Here is a 13203-nt window from a genome sequence, read left to right as displayed (position 1 = left end):
GGTATATTATTGATGTGCTTTGGAGGAAGAGAAAGATTTTTGTTTTTTGTTTTTTTAAAAACCTAATCGAACATTTTCACTTTTTCATACTGGGCGAAAAAAGAACAGGCATCTTGCCCAAATATAGCCTACATAACTATAAAAAAAACTGCAAAAATATTCTGTAATGAGTTGAAAAAATAAACCTTCCGCAATAATGTCCTTATTATATTTTTGCAGAACCAGAGATCACTTCTCCTGCGTTATTTTTAATAAGATATTTTGATGGTAGGCACCAGTCCAGCTCTGACGCAAGGTTACTCCAGTGAGAGACAAAATGTGGAACAGAAACTGTTTCTTTTTTAAATAGGTTAAAGCAGCTAGCAGCACAGTTATTATTGATTTTTTTTTTTCAGAGGAGATAAAGATCAGACCAGCAGCAGTAACAACAGGATCCACAGGTAGTACCTCCCGTTCAGGTGCTTCTGAGTGTTTCAGACGAAATACAAGACCAGAGGGGACTGCATCAGAAAACTCAAGCACGCTCCTTTAGTGATATAGGAATACCAGACTTAAGGCCATAATATAACATTAGGCACCGCTCAAATTAAATATATTTGCGTGTGTGTGTGTGTGTGTGTGCGAAGGGAAAAATTCTGTTAAAATAATGAAAATTATATTTATGATTAAAAGATGTAGAAATGACAATTTTACATTTTTAACCCTTTTTAAAGTTAAGTAAATGTGCTCGATTTCTTTTTTTAAAAAATCAAAATTACCCCAAAATAGCACAAAATTAGGCAAATAAAAAGTACAAAAACTTCAATACAGTGGCTCATGCACATCTTCAAAAAAAAAACTTGTAAACAGGTGCGTAGGAGGAAAACGTGACAACTTTTTGTGAATTTTTTTTTCATGTTGCTTTTTGCCTTTTTTCACCATGTCTTCAAAAGAAACCAATTTGCTTAGGGTTCAAAGGTTCAAACAACTGAACATGTGAAAGGTGTGTGAACGCGGCGCAATGAAACTGATGTGGATTTAACATTTTAGCTATATAAAAAAAGAAATTTCCGGCAATAGTTTTGTATAAATGCTCACTGGACATCGAGACATGGCATAAAGATGCAATAAATAAAAGTAATTCAGGCCAGAAAAACAATAATTTTTAAAAACTATCTGCATTTCCCTTCATGGTTGATTTATCATAAATACACCCTTAAAATAATATTTTAATCCCATATTAAAACTTTGCATCACTGAAAATGCTGATGATTTAATTTTACATAACTGAAGCATGTAACCAGAGACAGATGAGGCAAAAATACACTAAAAATATACATTTTTATTTGTGCAAAAGCATCTCAAGCAGAGTATCAGAGAAAACATCAATATGGTATTATAGCTGCAAGCAGCGATGAACGGGCCCTCGCACCCCCACGTATGTCCGGGTACTGGTGGGACTCCAGCTAACGAGGTTGTTTATTTCTATGAAAGTCGGATGATATACCCACAGAGTGTGGACCCTGGAGTGAGCTATTTCACATGGTGCAGTACTTCCAGTGGCCACTAGGTGGCAGCAGAGGAGACACAAATTCCACGTCATCTTTGTGTACATCATTTGTTGTACAAACCAAGTAAATATCACGTAAATCCAACGATAACAGTCCCTCAAGGCTTACTTCCTGTTGCCAGTAGGTGGTGCTATCATGACTAGTGAATATCGTCATACAGATGTGTTCAGGGCAGGACTCTCATCAAATCTATGAAGTTTCAGGCAGATCGGACAATGTGCACCAAAGTTACAACTATTTCCTGTTTTATGATAAGGCATCAAAATTGTACGCCACAAAACAGGGAAAGCGTATAAGTTTTGCACGGGCCTGTGATAACTTTTCATCACCAAGAGGTTGAGAATGGACACACCAATCCTGAAGTCGATCAGATTAATCCTGTAGGGCAAGATGGCAAAAGTACGAGGCCCGAAATCACCAAAAATCAGCACAAAATCCAAAATGGCCAACTTCCTGTTGGGTTTGGGGGGGTGGGTCCAACAGGCTTTTTTGTGCATCTGGGCATGATACAAACGTGGCAAATTACGTAATTGTAGATGAAACCAGTTACAGGGGCTACACGTTAGAGGGCGCTGTGGAGCCATTTTGCTACGCCTGTTTCCGAAACCACCACAATAAGAACTTTTCCGCCAAGCCGGACAAACATACCAGAATTCATGAGTTTTTGAACATGTTTAGACCTCCAAAAATGCGATTCATTGGAGAGAAAAATAATAATAATTCCTTGCATACCAAGAGGGTTCTCGCAGCGTTCGGTGCTCGGGCCCTAAATATTATTTTACCGTTGCAGACAGTCTGGCCAAACAGAGCACGTTTTACTGCAGGTGCAGTTCTCTCCATTCATCTCCTCTTGTGTTTTAGTTACCACTAATCGCCCTGCTGCATGGAGAGTCTCATAGGTCCTCGTTACATTACTGTTTCTTGTAAAAGATTGTGCAAAGATAAGCTGTTAAAGCGCTGTTTTATATATAAAATGAAACAAGTTTAACCCAAAAACCTCCATTACTTCCCCACCATCTGTTTTCCCTCCCTCAGTTCTATTTTTCTTCATTCCCTTACGTCACAACAGCCTGTGTCTACGTTAAAAAAAAGGAACTCAGTCATCAAATAATGAAGAATAGCTTCACAATGTAAACCTTTGAAACAAGAGCAAATTGGTGTGATTTCTTTCAAAAACATGGGAAAAAGTCGTCCAGCTCTTCTGTTATAAATGTTTCGAAATTTTTAAGGAATTAGCAATTTTTTAAAATTTTGTTACAAAATTACTGCTAGATTTAAGCTATTTCTTCATGTCTTTTTTCCCTTTTTAATTATTGTTTTTTTGTTTTGTTTTTTTTAACAAATTTCAGGTAATTTTCTTTTAATTACTGCTAATTTGGGGGTAATTTCTTCTTTCATTGCCTTATTCCTATGTTTTTGAAAGAAATCAGGCATCATAGGATTCGCATCAAATTTCTGCTGTAAAAGTTTGTGCACACATTTGCAGCTCTAGTTAAATATGTCACAAATACTGTGCACTACGCTGTATTCAAAGGGCCAAGAGTTGGACCTGCATTGTGCAAAATAATTTGTTTGAGGCGTTTTTGTAATAAACACCTGTGCTGCTGACGCTCGTCAGGCTCTCGGCAGGAAGCGCAGGTTGATGGCCTTTGCAGGTATGAGCAGGGTTCGAGTTTTCGGCTCCACCGCTGGTGCGCCGTGTTCAGGCTTGATCTCAAAGTGCTGCACGAGCTGCAAGATCACAGGAACTAATAAATATGCTGCTCAAACAACAACGGAGTCAATATCAGCATTTCAATTGTTAAAGAAAGAAACATTATTCATTGAGATACTTGATGAATGTTCATGTTCTTGTTCCAAATCAAAAATATTTGGTTTATTACATCCTTCAATGAGGTTGTTTCAGCGGTGGAAATTAACTTTTTAGCCCACCTGCCACTGTGGCCCGTGGATTCCAAAATCAGCCACTCAAAAGATTATCATTGGCTTTTTTGGCTGGTAAGGAAACCAAATCTAGCAGCCTCTTGCATATGTTATGAGCATTTGGCTGGTTGCTGGTGCTAATTTCTAACCCTGGCTTGTTGTTAGTAGGTTTTAGCGAAATGTCTCAAAAACTTCAATAAAATTCAATTGAACTAATCAATTGTTTTTGATTTGTGAGGTTATGGCCACAGCGGGTTTTTTGAGGCCATGGTGACATTGTGCCAAACTTGAAGAATTTCCCTCGATGTATTCTTCAGAAATCCCATTCACAAAATCACATGAACAAGGTAGCAGTGGCCTTGACCTTTGACTCTGGACCACTAAATTTCAACCAGTTCATTGTTGATTTAGAGATGGTGTTTGTGCCAAAGTTGAGGAAATTTCTTCGAGGCCTTCTTGAGGTATCGCATTACAAGAATGAGACGGACAAGGTCGCAGTTAACTTTACTTTTAACTACTAAAATCTAATCAGTAAATTGTTGAATCCAAGTGGACGTTTGTGCCAAACTTGAATAAAAAATCCCTTAATGTGATTTTTAGATAATATGTTCACAAAAATTAGACCAGTAAAATCACAGTGATCTTTGACCACCAAAATCAAATCAGAAATACCCTCATGGTGTTTTTGCATTTACAAGACAGGAGTGAACGGACAACCCAAAGACATAATGCCGGTAAAAAAAGCAAAGGAAAACAGTCTTCCTCTCTGTCCATGACAACGACACTGTTGTGCCTCACTCACCCTGGACAGAGCAAAGTGCATCTCCATCTCCGCCACCCTCTTCCCCACACAGGCTCGCACCCCGACACCGAAGGGGATGTAGCTGTACGGGTGATGCTGGTAGGAGCGGGACGCAGCCTTGCCTTTGGTGCTGCCGGGCGAGTTGTCACGGAGCCATCGCTCCGGGATGAAGTGCTCTGCGTCGACAAACTCTGATTCATCGTGACTGGCTGAATAATGGCACAGGTGGAACTGAGTCTGAAAAGAAAAGAAGGTTCAATTTGACCAAAGTGAAACAACACGCTATCTTTAAAGGGTAACTCTGGCATTTTTAAACCTGGACCCTATTCCAAATTTTTGCCACATTTGTGCCAAAGTTTAAGGATTTCCCTCAAGGTGTTCCTGCGATATCTCGTTCAGAAGAATGGGACGTACAAACGAGCTTCGGCCATCGCCAGAGGCATAAAATTGTTGTTGACGTCAGTCTCTTAGACACATACACATGCAGAAATAGGGTCCAGGCTGAAAAATGCCAAAGTTACTCTTTAAAGGAGTAACTGAAGTTACGTGTTGCCTCAGGTTCTGCTTTCCTACCCTCTTTGGAAACCAGTAGTTCCCCACAACCACCTCATTTTCCGAAATAAAGCGTCCGTTTCCAGGAACCACAGGATAAAGGCTGAAGGGGAGAGACACAGACGACAATCAGAGAAAAACATGACCTGGAGTGTGTGTTGTTTTTTTTTCTTTTTATTTAATCTTTCCATCGCGCAGGTTTTACAGATGACAGATAATAAATGTAAGTAAACAAAACTGTGGAGATAGATTTGTCTCATTATTACTGATCAACAAATCGACAGTCAGAGTGTTTATGTGTAATCTTAAAATATAAAAGAATTTCCACATTTTTTAAACATATATATATATATATATGTGTGTGTGTGTGTGTGTGTATGTATTATATATTTTAAATGACAATAAATAGCAGAGTAAAACATGCCCCCCGGACCTGCGGGTCGGTAAGTTTGGGGTTTAGAAGACATGTTTTTGTTGGTGATTTTTTTTCCCTACAGGGGTCCAGGCGAAGCCCCCATGTCCTCAAATCCTAAAAACGCCCCTGCTGTGTGGTCAAACGTGTACGGACACTTGATAGCTGTCCTAAATGGAGGGTTATTTTTAACTTTGGGCTGCAGTTCCAATGACAGGAAATCTCTGGGAAAAGCCTCCGGTGTCAACATACTTTTGGCAATGTATAAACTAATTTGGACGATGTGGATATTGATTTGTTCTGGGACTCTCTTTAGAAAAAAAAAGATCTAAAGAAGTTTTTCTGGTTAAATAAAGTTTAAAAAAATGGATTTGTACTCTTGCATCATGTGACATTGAGAGAGCTTTTGATCCAGCGTCACTTTGACACTGACTGAACACGCGTAGGTCTCGCTGCCTGTAGATTTTGTAATTTTGTGAATGTGAACGTAGCAGCCGTCAGCTCACCGTAACGTCTCCTTGATGACGGCCTTCAGGTAGGGCATTCTGTTCAGGTCCTCTGTGGTCGGCTCCCGTCTGTCAGGACACACAGAGCTCACCTCTCTGTACAGTCCATCCTGAGCCCCGCTGTCCCTCGCCAAGTGGTACAGCGCCCACGACAAGGTGTTGGAGGTCTGAGATCAGGCAGGAGGAACAAAGAGAGATCGTGAAGGTATGAAGGTATGAACAACATGTCATGAGAAAATTTGTTGAGATATTTCAACAATGTGTAATCTTCTGCTGCCAGGAGACTCGAAAAAAATGAAACACCGTTCAGGAGCTGACTTATCTGCACAGATCTCTTCTTCTTCCTTCCTCTTCCTGCACAGTTTTTGTTTTTAATAAGTCCTTTACTGCTTGTTTTTTATTTTAATGGCATAGGAATTAATACATTTGTCACAGTCAGAGAGCATTTGGTGGAAGGGGTTAGGAAAAGTAGGTACAGAGATGTACCTACCCAGAAATGTTTAATGATCCAAAAAATGTGTATTTATTAACAGAGAGGTCAGTAATGAAGTAAGTAGGTAAAAAGCTAATAAAATGACTTTACAGAAATGTTCAAGTCTGGACTTTCTAGTGCAAAAGTCATCATTCACAAAAACAGGTTATTTTAGTTTCAGCAGTTTAAAACTTGGATGGGCAGCATGTCGAAAATGCAACGGTCAAGATGAAGGTCACTATGGCCTTAACTTCTGACCATCAAACTCGAATCACTTTATCACTGAGTCCAAGTAGACGCTTGTGCCAAATTCGAAGAAATTGCCTCAAGGCGTTCGAGAGATATCCATGTTGCTGGCACAGTATTTGGTTTCTAATCAAAGCCAGGTCGACACTGTCACCGTCACATCTCCAGATCTTCAGATGTGACCTACAGCTCTCAGCTGATCTGACGGCAGCACGCCACAACATATCCTGAGAATGCAGCCTGACGAGCTGTGCCCCTGCTTGAAACAGCAAAACAAATATGTGAGTCTGTTGTGCAAGTTTTACTTCCTTCCAGGGGAAGTGAACTGATCTGACTGTGAGCGGCAGCACGTAGCTCCGGGGAGTTAAATCACAGAATAAATCAACTGTTCGCGGACAAAGAAATATTCTAATCGTTTCTTAATCTCTCAGCAGTCAATTCACGCAGCTGCTGTAAGGAAACATTTTTTTATGAGCACATGAAAAGAACAAATCAGTTGCAAATGCGTAATGAAAGTGTAGATAAAGTGATAAAGTGAAGTAACACACAGCCGAGTCACAGATTTGGCACTCTTTCTGGTCCGCCTCAGCCAAGCCTTTCCTCCAACAGGTACGTGAAACAAAAGCTGCAACAACTGGTTAACTGGGTTAAGTGGTGGAAGGAGAAATACTGCACTTGCCACTGCGCTACATTTGTCTGACAACTATGCAGATTAATTGGCAGACGGGCCTTTCTCAATAATGAGTACTTTAACCCTTTGAAACCTGAGAAAATTGGTTTGATTTCTTTCAAAAACACAGGGAGGGGGCAAGAAGAAAAAGAAAGAAAGGAAAGGAAATATTCAATAGATTGAGGGAAAAACAAACACACTAGCAAATGACCAAAAACGGCTGACATTTAAAAATATATATGTATATATGTTATATGTATTTAATCTATATACTTAGATTTTTCTGTAACATAAATCTAAAATAATATAATTATTGTATTGTAGGTAATTTTCTTATCACATTTTACAAATTTCTTGCAATTTAGGGGACATTAATTTTTCTGGAAGAGACTTTTGAGTGAGTGCTTAATGCATTAAAATAAAATGAGACAACAAATTTTAAAAGCTAAAATGGAGAAATTTATCTGAGCATGTTTTTAGGCTACCAGGTGCCATAAATCATGAGATACGCTGTTGTGTGCCACCCTGTAATATTACAGATATTATAAATATTTTTGTCACTTATAAATATTGAATGTGCCACAATGGTCCAGAATTAGCCATCATCTTTTACACTGCCTCTTCTGGACTGAAATTTCACACCGTTATTCTGTCGTACTGTTCTGTATAAAAGATATAATGTAATAATAGTGGGAAGGATCCAGAATTGGCTCGCCTTTAAGCCAGCATCGGAGGCATTAACAGCACCGAAATTATGTCTGCATACCTCTAATTCACCAAAACGTTTTAGACTTTTTAGACAGTGGAAAACTCGCTAAAAACATGTGACAGATTTCTTTCCCTTTAGCAGTGGACCAGCAGCCTGTCTGCAGCCAGACGACTGCAATTTACAATCTACAGTTATGATTCAGTGAAATAATGACTGAACCGATTAACGGATTTAACCAAACGCGGCTGTCACTGGACTGAGGTAGGGGCTCCTGGTGTGTTTAAATGTGCAAAGTGTCTAAATTATTTTACTTGGCGACATATTTTCTTGAGAGAATCACAGCAGAGAACAACAAGTTATAAAAGTAACACTGAAGGTAGTTTTAGGTGGTTTCTTGATAAAAATGTCTCAATGACCTAACTTGTGGACGACCTGTTTTACCCCCCGAACCACAGCCTTTATGTAAACACCATGTGTACTATATTTAAACAGCCTCAACTCACCAGATTTTTCTGTAAAAGAGATTAAAGTCCAGTTTTAATCACTGACTCTGTGAGAAAACATGAGTTTTAAATTCCTGACGGACACGTTGCAGATTTAAAAAGAACTAAAGCTGAAAAAAGTTACTTTTCTACCTTTTAACAGTAAGATCAACAAGTCAGAGTTTACAGTGAACCTGGGTACTAGTTCTAGTTGTCTAAATTTAAATTTAGCATAGAAGATCAATGTAATCAGTACAATTGTAAGATTAGCGTCACCAATTCAGCATCTGAATTGTGTGTAACCTTTGACCTTCGTTTGTGCCAAATTAAAAAAAATCCCTTAAGGTGAGATATGTTCATGAGAATAAGATGGACAGAAGATCACAGTGACCTTGACCTATAACCACCAAATTCTCATAATTTTATCGTTAAGGCTAAGTGGACATTAGTGCCAAATTTGATGAAATTCCCTCAAGGTGGTCTTAAGATAAAGGGATCATGAGAATGGGATGGAATTACGAACGGACCTGAAAACAAAGTGCATACTTTAACATACTGATTTCCCTGACAGCTGCAACAGTCTGCACAGAAACCAGAAAGAAGAAACCTGTATGAACTGGTCCCACCAGCCCTCTTCTCACCGTGTCGACCCCTCCCAGCAGCAGCTCAGTGATGCTGATGTAGACCTCGGCTCTGCTCAGCTTGTCAGAGGACAGCAGGTAGGTCAGGTACATGCCCTCTGCCAGCTCGCCTCTGGACATCTGTGCTTCAATTTCAGCAACCCTCCTGTTGATGAGGGTCTGAGCTGCCGTACGAAAAACACAAAAACCAAACAGTTCAATGAATCCAACACTGGAACCAAAATTGCACATTTTTTTTCCTTTTTGTTGTTTCTTTTTATGCATACCTACGTCATAAAGGTCGTCCCAGGCCTGGACGAAGCGTTTCCAGAAGGGGACGATGCTGCGGCTCCAGCGGGGGAAGAGGACCACAGTCTCGGACAGCGTCAGCATGTCATTGACCGCCTTGATGAAACGCAGAGTTTCATGGGGAATCTCCTCCTGCAGACAGCCCAACCGGGTCTCAAATAAGATGGAGGAGATACCTGCAGGAGGTAAGAAGAATCAATCAGCGTGCCCCAGACCTCGACCTCTGGTACTTCTGAAGCAATTCCCACCTTCAAAGCCGAACTTATAGAGCTCAGAGGCAATATCTGAAACAGTGGCCTTATCCTGGCTGCGACTTCGGAGGAGCTCGATGCGTTGCAGCAGATCTCCAACCACTTGGTGGATAATGGGGGCGTAGGCCGACACCTCCCGCAGCTTCAGCATCTTGGGGTTCAGGGCACTGCGGATTCGGTACCACTCTGGTCCCGTGCTGTCGTGTGAAAAAGCTTTCTCATAATACAAACTCAAGGGGACCATGATGGAGCCCTGAGGAGCTCCTTCACAGTGAAGCCAAACTTTAAACACATTCTTTAAGGCACGCAGCCCCATACACGTCTCTAGGATGTCGGGACTTTTCTAGGATTTTGGGACATTTCTCACATTTTAGGACGTTTCTAGGATTCTAGGATGTTTACAGGATTTTCTGGATGTTTACGGGATTTTAAGATGATTTAAAGACTTAAGGACGTTTCTAGGATTTTAGGATGTTTGCAGAATTTGATACATTTCTATGACTTTCGGATATATCTAGAATTTTAGGACATTTCTGGGATTTTAAATGTTTTTCAGAAAAATCTTTGACTTTTGGCTGTTTATAGGATTTCAAGACGTTTGTTACAGGGGATTTAACCCAATCCTCTGTGTAAAAAGTTCTACTCATGACTATTGACTATACTAGCTGTTGTTTTTGGTCGTGATTAGTGACATTTTTTCTTTCAGACTGAAGTAAGATTCATAGTTTTTTTTGTCTTGACTCACTCCACATGCAGACCGTAGGCGTGTCCTCTCAGGTCCCTGTACTCCTTCCAGTGAGGCAGCTCAGCTCGGTACGGGTAACGCCCCTCTTGTCGGATCACCTGGGCTATGAGCTCCGGAGTCGCCACATTGACAATATCATACGGGCCAAACCTGGAGCGCCAGAGGGGCCCGTAAAGTTTCTTCTGTACATCCTGGAAAATAATGCAGGTGTGTTAAATTACAAAGAAATTACTCTGAAAGACACAAAATGATTTCAGAGAGTCATCAAATGAGGAAAAATGACACAAAAATATAACTTAAAAAATTCAACACAAAATAACTTAAAAGACATAAAACAATTTAAAAAATACAAAAATGATTAGACACAGTCAATGACTAACAAAAGCATACAGAAATCTTACAAAGTCGCTACAGAGATACAAAATAATGTAAGAAAAAAACAACCCAAATGACAACAGAGACACAAAACAACTACAATGAGACACAAAGTGACTAAAAAGCAACACAAAAAGGCCAAACAGACATAAAGCTTACTACAAGAGATCTCAAAGAGACAGAAAAACTGCAAAGACACAAATAATCTCAGAAAAAACAACACAAAATGACTACAAAGACACATGAAAAGAGAGACACAAACATAAATGTATTTAAACACAACCAAAAAAAGATCTCAAAGAGCCATAAAATGACTACAAAGACACATCATCAAAGAAAAAAAGACAACAAACTCATAACTACAAAGACACAAAACTAAGTAAAGAATATCTCAATGAAACAAAAAATGATGAAAAAGACTCAAAATTTTTGAAAACAAACAATAAAAACAACAATAAAATGGCCACAAAGAGAGTCAAGTAAGAGAAACAAACTGACCAAAAAGACACCAAAATACACCAAAAAAAAAGGTGTGGAGGTGAGAGGTGGTGGGGCCTTTTGCGGATATGTGCCCATTGCCCATGATCAAGATGTGATTACGGCCCTGTACTGAGCTGCTGCTACTACTACACAGAGAGAAAAGAGCCTAAATCATTGAATTAAGAGTACAATTGTGCAGTAAAAACTCAAATCTAGCTCTCTAATCTCTATAAGAAACACAACAAACTCCAAATTTACAGAGGCTGTTTTAGACGACACGCATTTTCTCTAAAACTTCCAACAAAACAAGCTGCTGAGATTCAAAGCTTTGCGTGTTTTTCCTGTTTGATGAAGTAGGTGTGAGACTGCTGTCAGCAGCTAGAAATCTCTGTACCTGCAGTAAGTGGCTCCTGTCTGCATATCCTTTGATAAATAACCAGTACAGAGTGGTGGATAAACTGGGTCCGGGGAGGTCATCGATGCTCTTCAGCTTCCCCGCCTCGGTGGACGTCGACTGGAGGTTCAGGTGTCTCCTGGCTGCAGAGGCCGAGTGTTGGAGCTCCGGACCGGCCCGAGCGGCCGGCAGTGTCCGGGCGCAGAGCGCAGAGAGCCGCAGAGCCCGGGCTGCAGCCGCCGAGGTGATCATGGTGGAAGTTGTGTCGAAACTTGTTTGCAGCGTTGTGTGTGACTCTAACTGCAAAAATGTGGCTGTACACCCTCCTGCAGGACGTTTTCGGTACTCTGAGGTCAATGGAGCAGTCATTGTCATGTATTATGTGGATTTATGGCCTAAAGAAAATGTTAACCTTCCTGCAGACACGCTTTTATTATCCATCAATGTTCCCACAGTGTCTCTGAAACAAAAATCTAACACGATGCTAAATTTTCAGATATAAAATCTCATAACAATGATGTATGAAAAACATAAAACCAGCACAAAAATCCCCAAATCCTTGAAATGTCCTCAAATCCAAGGAACTCCATGAAACGTGTCTGGGGCTGTATTAACAATAAACCAAAGCATTAGCACTGCATGCAACACGCAAAAAGCTCAGCTGACAGGGGGCTTTTCTGTCATTTACTCATTATTTTTAATAATATTGGGCTACATAATAATAATAATAATAATAATAATAATGCACAAAATGACTGCCAAAATGTCTTCCAAGTTTAAAAAACTACAAAATTACCTAAAAACACAAAACAAACAAAGAGAGACACAAAATGACCCAAAAAGACCTTACAATATTGTCTAAAATTAAAAAAAAAAAAAAATTAAAAACACACAAATTATTACAAAGAGACACAGAACAACCAATAAGAGAGAACTATTACAAAGACAGAAAATGAGTACAAAGAAACACAAAACGACCGAAATAGACGATCCAGTATTTTTAAGAGACACAAAATGAGCAAGACAGACACAAAATTATTTAAAAGAGACTCAAAAATACAAAATAACCCACTCAATATTATTCCAAAGACAAAAAATGATCCCAAAAACTCTAACAATGACTGCACATAGACACAGTATGACCTGCAAAACCACATTATTACCTATTATTATTAAAATGACCACTCAGTACTCTTTTGCACTACCTCAACATTCTATTTATTCTATTTTTATATATTTATGTTTATTTCTATCTTCTATTATTCTTCTTATTTTTCTGTGTATGTCTCTGTATGTCTTACGTGCCAAGCTGCTGTGACAACTAAATTTCCCTCCGGGGATCAATAAAGTCGTCTAAGTCTAAGTCTAAGTCTAAGATACAATATTATAAAAAAACAGATTAGACACATAACATCTACAAAGACACAAACGTATCAATAAAACAAACAACAAAAAGTTTAAAAATCATTTCAGAGACACAAAATGACAACAGTTTACCTCAAAGAGACACCTAACATCTACACGCACACCAAATACTCTAAAAAAAGCACAAAATTACCTCAAAGATATAAAACAACCAAAGAAGACACAGAGCTTAACAACTATAATAAACACACACACACACACACAACTGTGTGTATGTATCATTAAGCACAAATGACCTCAAAGAGACACAAAACAACAAAAATACAATAAACATTTTAAT

At 39.3% G+C, this 13203-nt stretch overlaps 1 protein-coding gene and 1 long non-coding RNA gene across 3 annotated transcripts; one reads left to right on the top strand and one right to left on the bottom strand.

The window, feature by feature from the left end:
• Positions 1-1301: 1301 nt before the first annotated feature.
• On the bottom strand, positions 1302-11787 carry cyp27a2 (cytochrome P450 family 27 subfamily A member 2). 2 transcript variants are annotated; one of them, XM_088074325.1, is made up of 9 exons: positions 11499-11787; positions 10250-10440; positions 9502-9701; positions 9232-9429; positions 8966-9129; positions 5746-5912; positions 4849-4930; positions 4276-4512; positions 1302-3281 (listed from the first exon to the last, which is right to left on the bottom strand). In XM_088074325.1, exons 1-9 carry the CDS (start codon positions 11748-11750, stop codon positions 3165-3167), a joined length of 1608 nt encoding a protein of 535 aa, XP_087930451.1. In that variant the 5' UTR covers positions 11751-11787; the 3' UTR covers positions 1302-3164. The 2 variants fall into 2 exon arrangements, with proteins under 2 accessions (XP_087930451.1, XP_087930452.1); XM_088074326.1 differs by having other exon boundaries at positions 10250-10450; positions 11511-11726.
• Positions 5823-9371, top strand: LOC148185453 (uncharacterized). The gene is made up of 3 exons (XR_015775849.1): positions 5823-5958; positions 8896-9043; positions 9245-9371. It is a non-coding gene; the product is annotated as an uncharacterized LOC148185453 (long non-coding RNA).
• Positions 11788-13203: the final 1416 nt, after the last annotated feature.

Source organism: Plectropomus leopardus, chromosome 24 (genome assembly GCF_026936395.1).
Source record: "Plectropomus leopardus strain MGB_pleo_1.0 chromosome 24, ASM2693639v1, whole genome shotgun sequence".
NCBI classification, from domain to species: domain Eukaryota; kingdom Metazoa; phylum Chordata; class Actinopteri; order Perciformes; family Serranidae; genus Plectropomus; species Plectropomus leopardus.
This window is presented reverse-complemented; position numbering and strand designations above follow the sequence as displayed.

Bases quoted from the DNA above. Each gene is read 5' to 3' on its own strand.
- cyp27a2 (XM_088074325.1), bottom strand. From the start codon at position 11,750: ATGATCACCTCGGCGGCTGCAGCCCGGGCTCTGCGGCTCTCTGCGCTC. The intron at 9,130-9,231 runs GTATGCATAAAA...TTCGTACGGCAG, and splicing joins GGACGACCTTTATGACGTAG to CTCAGACCCTCATCAACAGG. The intron at 3,282-4,275 runs GTGAGTGAGGCA...GTGATCTTGCAG, and splicing joins TGCACTTTGCTCTGTCCAGG to CTCGTGCAGCACTTTGAGAT.